Source organism: Anomaloglossus baeobatrachus, chromosome 6 (genome assembly GCF_048569485.1).
Source record: "Anomaloglossus baeobatrachus isolate aAnoBae1 chromosome 6, aAnoBae1.hap1, whole genome shotgun sequence".
In the NCBI taxonomy this organism is placed as follows: Eukaryota; Metazoa; Chordata; class Amphibia; order Anura; family Aromobatidae; genus Anomaloglossus; species Anomaloglossus baeobatrachus.
This window is the reverse complement of record NC_134358.1, coordinates 14,816,748-14,827,706: the sequence shown is the minus strand read 5'-3', so window position 1 is coordinate 14,827,706 and position 10,959 is coordinate 14,816,748. Positions and strand designations below refer to the sequence as shown.

General features: G+C 51.9%; 1 protein-coding gene across 1 annotated transcript in view; it reads left to right on the top strand.

Annotated features, from left to right (window-relative positions):
- Positions 1-2,768: 2,768 nt before the first annotated feature.
- The window catches only part of LOC142316964 (F-box/LRR-repeat protein 6-like), a 102,246-nt gene continuing 94,055 nt past the window's right edge, over positions 2,769-10,959 (top strand). The window contains exons 1-3 of the mRNA XM_075352796.1: positions 2,769-2,816; positions 4,009-4,316; positions 4,815-4,973. Coding sequence (XP_075208911.1) covers positions 4,009-4,316; positions 4,815-4,973 — 467 coding nt within the window. The 5' untranslated portion in view covers positions 2,769-2,816. The remainder of the gene's footprint in view (positions 2,817-4,008; positions 4,317-4,814; positions 4,974-10,959) is intronic.

Sequence of the window (10,959 nt, the reverse complement as noted above, 5' to 3'; positions counted from 1 at the left end):
CTTATTGGTGTTTTAATTTAAAATAAAGGATTTTTCGGTGTCTGTGTTTTTTCACTTTTCTTACGGGTTGATCATGTCAGCTGTCACATAGACGCTGCCATGATCAAGCCTGGAGTTAATGGCGGTGATCCGCCGCCATTAACTCCTTGTATTACCCTGACTGCCACTGCATCACGGCAGCAGGAAGAGCTGGGGACACTCCGGTACTGCCGCATAATGCATGCGGCAGTCCCGGGGCAGCTGCGGCTGATATTCTCGGCTGCGGGAGGTGGGAGGGAGGCGGGGGACATTAACCCTGCCCCTCTCCCTCCGCAGCCTGAGAATACCGGGCCGCCGCTGTGTGCTTACCTCGGCTGGAAGGTAAAAATACAGCGGAGCACACGTGTTTTGTTTTCTATATTTCCGTTTGATCTATGCTGTGATGTGTGTGTGTTTACTCTCTGCTCCGCTTCCTCTTCCTGTCATAATGACATCACTTCCCTGCAAAACCGCAGGCAGCGATGAACATTACCGCAAATAAACCGCGAAATACCGCAGGGAATAACGCAGGAAAACGCAGTGAACCGCACAGAATTTGCTGCCTGCGTTATTCCCTGCGGGATTTCACAATTACATGGCAGTCAATGGAGTGAAATCCCGCAGCGATGTGCGGAAAAGAATTGACATGCAATTGTTTTTGCTGCGGGAATCCCGCAGCAAAACATGCAGCTGTCAAAATCTGCTTAGTGCGCACAGAATTTTTTTTTCCCATAGGTTTTGCTGGTGATTCACTGCAGACATGTTATGAACATTTTCTGCAGCGAAACATGCAGCAAATCCGCGGCAAAATCCGGTAAGTGCGCACAGGGCCATACCCTAGTTAACCTTCTCTGTGAACACAGTAAAAAAATAAAAAAAAAAGTTGTAAAAAACTGTCTGCAGCTGACAAAAAAAGTTGAATAAAACGTGATCAACATGAGGTTGTCGGCAGAGCGGAGGAGGGGAGGGGCAGTTGTCGGCAGAGCGGAGGAGGGGAGGTTGTCGTCAGAGCGGAGGAGGGGCAGTTGTCGTCAGAGCGGAGGAGGGGAGGGGCAGTTGTCGGCAGAGCGGAGGAGGGGCGGTTGTCGGCAGAGCGGAGGAGGGGAGGGGCGGTTGTCAGCAGAGCGGAGGAAGGGAGGGGCGGTTGTCGGCAGAGCGGAGGAGGGGAGGGGCGGTTGTCGGCAGAGCGGAGGAGGAAAGGGCGGTTGTCGGCAGAGCGGGGGAGGGGAGGGGCGGTTGTCGGCAGAGCGGGGGAGGGGAGGGGCGGTTGTCGGTAGAGCGGAGGAGGGGAGGGGCAGTTGTCAGCAGAGCGGAGGAGAGGGGCGGTTGTCGGCAGAGCGGAGGAGGGAAAGGGCGGTTGTCGGTAGAGCGGAGGAGGGGAGGGGCGGTTGTCGGCAGAGCGGAGGAGGGGAGGGGCGGTTGTCGGCAGAGCGGAGGAGGGGAGGGGCGGTTGTCGGCAGAGCGGAGGAGGAGAGGGGCGGTTGTCGGCAGAGCGGAGGAGGAGAGGGGCGGTTGTCGGCAGAGCGGAGGAGGAGAGGGGCGGTTGTCGGCAGAGCGGAGGAGGAGAGGGGCGGTTGTCGGCAGAGCGGAGGAGGAGAGGGGCGGTTGTCGGCAGAGCGGAGGAGGAGAGGGGCGGTTGTCAGCAGAGCGGAGGAGCGGTTGTTGGCAAATCGGAGGAGGGGCAGTTGTCGGCAGAGCGTAGGAGGGGAGGAGCAGTTTTTGGCAGAGTGGAGGAGCGGTTGTCAGCAGAACGGAGGAGCGGTTGTCGGCAGAGCGGAGGAGGGGAGGAGCAGTGAGCGGAGGAGGGGCGGTTGTCGGCAGAGCGGAGGAGGGGCGGTTGTCGGCAAAGCGGAGGAGGGGAGGTTGTCGGCAGAGCGGAGGAGGGGAGGTTGTCGGCAGAGCGGAGGAGGGGAGGTTGTCGGCAGAGCGGAGGAGGGGAGGGGCGGTTGTCGGCAGAGCGGAGGAGGGGAGGGGCGGTTGTTCGCAGAGCGGAGGAGGGGAGGGGCGGTTGTCGGCAGAGCGGAGGAGGGGAGGGGCGGTTGTCGGCAGAGCGGAGGAGGGGAGGGGCGGTTGTCGGCAGAGCGGAGGAGGGGAGGGGGGGTTGTCGGCAGAGCGGAGGAGGGGAGGGGCGGTTGTCGGCAGAGCGGAGGAGGGGAGGGGGGGTTGTCGGCAGAGCGGAGGAGGGGAGGGGCGGTTGTCGGCAGAGCGGAGGAGGGGAGGTTGTCGGCAGAGCGGAGGAGGAGAGGGGCGGTTGTCGGCAGAGCGGAGGAGGGGAGGGGGGGTTGTCGGCAGAGCGGAGGAGGGGAGGGGCGGTTGTCGGCAGAGCGGAGGAGGGGAGGGGCGGTTGTCGGCAGAGCGGAGGAGGGGAGGGGCGGTTGTCGGCAGAGCGGAGGAGGGGAGGGGCAGCTAAATCAGGAGAAAGGGAATATAAAAATAAAGGAGCAGCAGAAAGTCAGACAAAGGGAGAAAGATGTAGCGGAGACGCCTGGGGCTAAGGCCATAACTATATGTCCCACCATGTGGAGGGATGATACTGGACAGAGAACGCAGCCATGAGTGTACAGGGCAGTATGTATTAAGGACGCAGTACACGGGACATTCCCCGCTCCACCGCATGGCGGCGCTCTGCGCCTCTCAGCCCCAGTCACGTGTTCTCACCTCTTGGGCCGATCACTTCTCGGCTCCCGCGCTTCCGGCATATCACGTGGTCAGCTGCTCGGCTGCTGGTTGGCGGAAATCGTCACCTCACGACTGAGGTAAAACCCAGCGGGAAGAACAAGCATCTATCAGGGAGCAAGGTGCGACCAGAACCGCCCGCCGAAGGGAAGAAAGATGGTCGCTGTGTGCAGCTGAGTCCACCAATAGAGTGCGAGTATCGCCCCTGACTCCGCCCATACGGCGAGCAGAGGACGGACAATGAGCCGCCCCCCATTCTCGAAACTGCCCCCCCCACCCCCAATACTGTGCCCCACTCCCCATGCTGTGCCCCCCCCAATACTGTGCCCCCAATACTCTGCCCCACTCCCCCCATACTGCGCCCCCTATATGACCACCCTCCCTCTGCCTCCCCAGTATGGCCCCTCATACTATACCCACCAATATTGCCATCTCCCACACTACAGCACCCCCTCAATGCCCCCGCACTGCACCCTCCACAGACCTCCTCACAACACTGCGCCCCTGCAGGACCCCCGATACCCTGCTGCTCCCCTGATACTGTGCCCATTTTACTGCAGCACCCCTCACTGCCCCCGGACTGCACTGCACCTCGCCTGCATTGCTCCCCCCTAACTTGGCTTTTCCGCTGCAGTGTCCTCACTGCCCCCACACTGCATTTCCCCCCTGCACTGGCTTCCCCACACTGTCACCCCCTCACTGCCTCTGCATTGCAGAACCTCCCCCTGCACTGCGCCCCTCTTCTGCACTCTTACACTGCTGCTCTCTCTCCACTGTACCCCCTCAGGACACTCGTACTGGGCCCCCCAATACAACCCCCTTGCAATGCCTCCCCCAATATTGTATAATTCTCCGCCTTCCACAGCGGTGGGTGTGCTGACATTACCGGCGTCTCCAGCACCACCCGCCGGATCCCCATGGCACTGTGGGTGACTTATTTCCAGTAGTTATTGTACTTGCCTGTTGTTGACATCTGCACTGCCCGGTGTCATATTCCGCACTGCCCGAGATCGTCATGATTGCCCGTTGGGAGCGGTGGCACTGCCCATTGTCGTTCTTGGCTGCCAGATGTTGTCGGGGCTGCTCGTTGGGAGCGGAGGCACTGTCCATTGTCGTCGGGGCTGCTCATTAGGAGCGGAGGCACTGTCCATTGTCGTCCGGGGCTGCCAGATATTGTTGGGGCTGCTCGTTGGGAGCGGTGGCACTGCCCGTTGTCTGGGCTGTCTGATGTCGCCACCTGCGCTGCCTGTTGTCGGCGGTGTTGCTCCCAGGTGTCTTCTGCGCGGTGTCGTCATCTCTGTGTCTTCTCCACAGATGGCATCTTCCAGCTCTCGTGGACGCCACACAGGAAAACGAGCTAAGAAAGCCGTGCGCAAGAGACGGAGTCGGCTGCAGGAGGAAGAGTATTACGTGCAGCAAATAGACAAGGACATGATGTTTCTCCGCCCCAACGTGATGGGTGATGAGATGGTCACCGTGGTGAAGCGCGTGCGCAGACTAGGGAGGTCCAGCCCCCTCATCACCAAAGACCACGGATGGGGCAGTGTGATGCCACAAGAAATCATCCACAGGGTGTTCCAGCTGGTGGTGGATAGTGATGGTGCGGTGCCCGCCCTGTGCAGGTGAGGAGGGGCCCCCTGTGCGGGTGCTGAGGAGGGGTCCCCTGTGCAGGTGCTGAGGAGGGGGCCCCAGTGTAGCTGTTGTGAGCATGATTTCTGCATAGAGGAGCTGATTGTCCATGTCCCCTACCTCAGTCTTGTCCCCTCCTGTTGGCAGTGATTACTCGGGTCTTGTCCCCCCTCCTGTTGGCAGTGATTTCTCGGGTCCTGTCCCCCCTCCTGTTAGTGATTTCTCAGGTCTTGTCCCCCCTCCTGTTGTTAGTGATTTCTCGGGTCTTGTCCCCCCTCCTGCTGTTAGTGATTTCTTGGGTGTTGTCCCCTCCTGTTGCCATTGATTACTCGGGTCTTGGCCCCCCTCCTGTTGTTAGTGATTTCTCGGGTGTTGTCCCCTTATGTTGGCAGTGATTTGTGAGGTCTTGTCTCCTCTTTTTGACAGTGATTTCTCAGCACAAGTTGTCATGATAGAACTGCACAATGTTATGTAGAGACTGTCATTTCCAGGCTGGCGCAGGTATGTCGTCTCTGGCGCCAGGTGGCCTCCAGTCCGGACCTGTGGAAGCGGGTGTCAGTGCACAGATGCTGGTGCTTGCCAGACAAGAGAATCTCACCCAGACTTCTGAACAAGATCAGGAATACCATAGAGGAGCTGATACAAAACAGGTGGGTCTGAGTTTTATGTTGTGAATTGTGAACGTAAGAAACGCTGCACTGGTCACTGACAGTCGGACGTCGACACATTCGGATGCTAACAACCTGATGCAGCTGCCGCTGTAAATTCCTTGAATAACAATATTGAGAAATGGACTTTTGTTGTGAATTTTAATGAAACCAAAAAAATGTTAAAACAAAACAAAAAAGCAATATCTACTGAGAACGTCCTGAACTCAAATGCCGGTTTCTGTAATGTAATATTTTATTACACGACCTAAAGCGCTTACACACACGATTCTTCTACCTCTCATTGAGACTTCTGCCCCCATTCTTGGGTCTTTTGGTTACCTTCTCTTGAGCAGATGGCTCCTTCCCTTGTGTCTCCGGTATGTGGCATCTTCTCCAGACTACAGGTATCAGCTCTGTCCACAGATAGTCAGGAGGATTTAGATCAGGGTCATAGAAGTCTTTCCAGAAGAGTTTGGTGCTTTGCTCTCGGTCGTTGTCGGATGTGTTTTTGCTTTTTTGGGTCCTTAACCTGTTTGAAAAGCCATGACTTAAGGCTCAGATCGAGCTTTCTGACACTCTGCAGCACATTTCTCTCCAGAAGGCCCTGATAATCCTGAGATTTTTTTTTTAAACTCGTTTTATTGAAGGTTAAGTACCGTATTTTTCGGACTATAAGACGCACCGGACTATAAGACGCACCCTGGTTTTAGAGGAGGAAAATGGGAAAATAAAACTTTAAGCAAAAAATGTGGTCATGACACTGCTGCTGACACTGTTATGGGGGTAATGTCCCCAAATTCTGTACTAAGGTACCCCATCCTAGTAATGATCCTCCTGCCTTGTATATGATCGTGCTATAAACCCCCATCCTGCTCATATACCCCCATCCTGCTCATATACCCCCATCCTGCTCATATTCCCCCATCCATCCTGCTCATATACCAGCATCCTGCTCATATACCAGCATCCTGCTCATATTCCCCCATCCTGCTCATATACTCCCATCCTGTTCATATACCCCGATCCTATTGATATACCCCCATCCTATTGGTATACCCCCCCATCCAACCTGCTCACGTTTATACTCACCTTTTCCTCACTCCCTCCAGCACCGATCATCTTCCTCTCTGCGCCGCTGACCTGCGTGTGTTGAGCCGTTCCCCTGCTGCATCGCGATGTCTTCCTGTCTGTGCCGATCAGCTGATCAGCACACATCAGCTGACCGGCACAGACAGGAAGACATTGCATGCTGCAGGGGGACGGCTCCACACACGGGGACGGGTGAGTACACTGATTCACTGCACCCCGCGCTGATGATGACGCGCAGGGAGCAGTGAATACAGTCGCACATGATCACTCCAGGCTGTAATTGCCAGGGGTAATCATGCAGCCGGCTCTTTGCTATGCGCGCGTCCCCGCTTGTCCCCGCTCGTCCTCCCGCCCACCTGTCAGCGCCGGCTTCTGCACTTAGAAATGGGCGTGAGGATAGGCGTGCATATGTAATGAGCGGGCCCACGTGGTCACGAGCAGGCGCTGCTACAGCCTGCTCGTGCCCCCGATGACCCGCAGCACCCTCATTCCCGGCCGCAGACCTATAGTCAGACCATAAGACGCACCCCCAACTTTCCCTCAACATTTGCGGGAAAAAAAGTGCGTCTTATGGTCCGAAAAATACGGTATATCATTACAACAAAAGTCAATTCAGCAATTTGTACAATAAGAATATGTGTAAATTGGTTAATAGCTAGATTGATAGTACATCAACAATCAAGTCAACATCTATTACTTTCAGTATGGCATTGGTACAGTAGATATTTCAAAGGTGTCAGCTCGCGAGTCATATCCAACCCGGGGCAAAAAGCCTATATTGACAAGGAATGTACAACCCAAGTGTCAGGGACCACGTCACATTGCTGATACGGAGTTTTATGGATTACATATTTCTCTTTCCCCATCACTGGAGTAGTATCAATTATTACTGCGGCAGTAATGACTGTAGGTTATCGGTCAGGGAACCGGGTGATCCCCCGGTCAAGGGCGAACCCAACCATCTGCCCCATATTTTGTCAAATTTGTTTAAAGAACCTCTCGTCTTAAATACAAATTGGTCTAACGGAATTATAGCATTTACCAATGCAATCCAAGAGGCTCTAGTTGGGGGATGAGTGCTCATCCAATTTAATATAATGCCCTTCCGGGCCAAAAACAGGACCTTTTTTATTAATAGATTCTCATCTTGGGACCAGGAGTGTACATCTACCACACCGAATAAACACAGAATTGGGCTCATAGTAACCGTTTTTTGAAGTATGGTGGAAAGAGTCGCTATAACCCAATAGGAGAGAATGACCCGGCATTCCCATATCATGTGCCATAAATCTGCACCGTCTCTCCCACATCTCGGACAACCCACCCCCACCAATTTATTCATCTTTTTCAGTCTCTGGGGAGTGATATAACTCTGGTGTATTATGTATAATTGGATCAGTCTATTATTGATTGCGGGAGAGACCAAAATGTGGGATTCAACAATATCATCCCACACTACATCATCAATTTCAGAAATCCTAGCACTCCACTTCTCCCGGACAGAAAGAGGACTGTTCATGGCTTTGGCCCGAATGAGAGAGGAGTATAGTTTGGAAATAAGACCGCCAGGGTCCTGTGATCTGATAATTCCAATGATTGGGAAGGAAGAGAATCTAGCCCCACAACCAGAGAACTGAGCCCGAAAGGCGTGCCTGATCTGGAGGTACTGAAACCCATGAGATTACGGCAGATCGAATTCCGCTCGCAGTTGCGCAAAAGGGCGGATTTCACCATCACGGACAATTGAACTCAGGGAGACTATTCCGCGTTTCCTCCATTCACCAAACCCCGGCAACCCACAAAAGTGTGGAAGGTCCAGGTTATCCCATAAGGGGGTCTCAATTGGTATGTCATGGAATCCGAATATGGCTTTAGCCTCTTTCCAAATCCTGGCCCCTAGTTTGTGTATCGGGAGGACACGGCCCTCAGGGGCTCTCTTGTGATCTGTCAACAGTGGCCATAGGAGATCCACACCCGTGAACTCTGCCAAGAATCCCTCCGGAGAACCCCTCACCCCAGGAAGTGTCCATTGACCCAGATATTTCAGTTGTCCGGCCAGGTAGTATATATAAAGATCAGGAAGGGCCATACCCCCCAGGTCTTTGGGTCTCTGTAATTTGGCCAGTTGGACTTTCGATCTGGAAGAACCCCAGACAAAGGTGATCATTAAGGACTCCAGGGTCCGAAAGGAGGAGCGGGGGATCTGCACAAATACATGCTGGGTAATGTAAAGACACTTTGGTTGCACTATCATTTTAAGAAGGTTAATCCTTCCCGCCACTGAAAGCGGAAGCTGGCTCCATCTATTAAATTTCTCCCCGAGGTGTGATAACATGGGAAATATTTCTTGCTATCATCTCCGAAGGGCTTTTTGTCATTATAATCCCAAGGTATTTAAAGTGATCTACCACTGGAACCCTACATATGTGGGTGTTTGCCGTTTCCTCTCTGTCCCGAGACAAGAAGAGGAGGTACGACTTTGACCAGTTTATTGCCAGGCCCGAGAACTCCCCGAATCGGTCAATTAGTTCCACAGCCCTAGGAATGGAGGAATCCGGATCAGATGCAAACAATAACAAGTCGTCTGCAGACAGAGACAAGCGTTCATCTCCCTTACGGTGCTTGACTCCTCGGTAAATTGGGTCCGCCCGAATGCGCACCGCCAACGGCTCCATGGCCAGAGTGAACAGGAGAGGGGATAGGGGACATCCCTGTCTGGTTCCCCTCCCCAGGGGAAAAGTTTCCGCCACCCCGCCACCCACCTGAATGTTAGCAGATGGTGCTTTATATATAATCTCAATCCATCTAATGAATTCGTTGCCGAAACCAAATGCCCGCAGCACCTCCAGCAGGTATGGCCACTCTATAGAGTCAAAGGCCTTGGCCGCATCCAATGAGACCAGAGCCCAATCCTCCCCTAACTTGGTGCCCATCTGTAAGACCACCTGCGCCCTCCTCAGGTTATCCGAGGTATCATAGTATCATAGTTTTTAAGGTTGAAGGGAGACTCTAAGTCCATCTAGTTCAACCGTAGCCTAACATGTTGATCCAGAGGAAGGCAAAAAAAAAAACCCCAATGTGGCAAACAAGTTCAAATGGGGAAAAAATTTCCTTCCTGACTCCACATCCGGCAATCAGACTAGTTCCCTGGATCAATACCCTGTCATAAAATCTAATATACATAACTGGTAATATTATATTTTTCAAGAAAGGCATCCAGGCTCTGCTTAAATGTTAGTAGTGAATCACTCATTACAACACCATGCAGCAGAGAGCTCCATAGTCTCACTGCTCGTACAGTAAAGAATCCTCGTCTGTGATTATGATTAAACCTTCTTTCCTCAAGACGTAGCGGATGCCCCCGTGTTCCAGTCGCAGGCCTAGGTGTAAAAAGATCTTTGGAAAGGTCTCTGTACTGTCCCCTCATATATTTATACATTGTGATTAGATCCCCCCTAAGCCTTCGTTTTTCCAAACTAAATAACCCCAAGTTTAATAACCTGTCTTGGTATTGCAGCCCCCCCATTCCTCTAATAATCTTGGTCGCTCTTCTCTGCACCCTCTCCAGTTCAGCTATGTCCTTCTTATATATCGGTGACCAGAATTGTACATAGTATTCTAAGTGCGGTCGCACTAGCGACTTGTACAGAGGCAGAACTATATTTTTTTCATGAACACTTCTACCTCTTTTAATACATCCCATTATTTTATTAGCCCTGGCAGCAGTTGCCTGACACTGTCCACTAAAGTGAAGTTTACCATCCACCCATACACCCAAGTCTTTTTCTGTGTCTGTTTTACCCAGTGTTCTACAATTAAGTACATAATCATAAATGTTATTTCCTCTACCCAAGTGCATGACCTTACATTTATCTACATTAAACTTCAATTGCCACTTCTCAGCCCAATCCTCCAATTTACATAAATCTCCCTGTAATATAAAATTATCCTCCTCTGTATTGATTACCCTGCAGAGTTTAGTATCATCTGCAAATATTGAAATTCTACTCCGCATGCCCCCAACAAGGTCATTTATAAATATGTTGAAAAGAAGCGGGCCCAATACTGACCCCTGTGGTACCCCACTATGAACTGAGACCCAGTCCGAGTACGTACCATTAATAACCACCCTTTGTTTCCTATCACTGAGCCAGTTTTTAACCCAGTTACACATATTTTCCCCTATCCCCATTATTCACATTTTATGTACCAACCTTTTGTGTGGCACCGTATCAAAAGCTTTTGAAAAGTCCATATACACAACATCCACTGCATTTCCCTGCTCCAGGCTTGAACTTACCTCTTCATAGAATCTGATCAAATTAGTTTGACAGGATCGATCCCTCATAAACCCATGTTGATACTCTGTCATAAGGTTATTTTTCTTGAGATACTCCAGTATAGCATATCTCAAGAAACCCTCAAGGATTTTACCAACCGTAGAGGTTAAACTTACTGGCCTATAATTTCCCGGCTCAGTTTTTGTCCCCTTTTTGAATATTGGCACCACATTTGCTATGCGCCAGTCCTGCGGTACCGACCCTGTTAAGGAATCTGAGAAGATTAAAAATAATGGTCTATCTATCACAGAACTCAATTCCTGTAGTACTCTGGGGTGTATGCCATCCGGGCCCGGAGATTTGTCAACCTTAGTGATTTCGAGACGGCGGCGTACTTCCTGCTGAGTTAAGCAGGTAATATTCAAGGGTGAATTTATGGTATCACTGGTCATGTCATCTGCCATGGCATTTTCTTGTATAAAAACCCTAGAAAAAAAGTCATTCAGCAGGTTGGCTTTACCCTCATCCCCTTCCACCATTTCACCAAGACTATTTTTAAGGGGGACAACACTCGCTTTTCAGTTTTTTACTGTTTATGTAGTTAAAGAATATTTTAG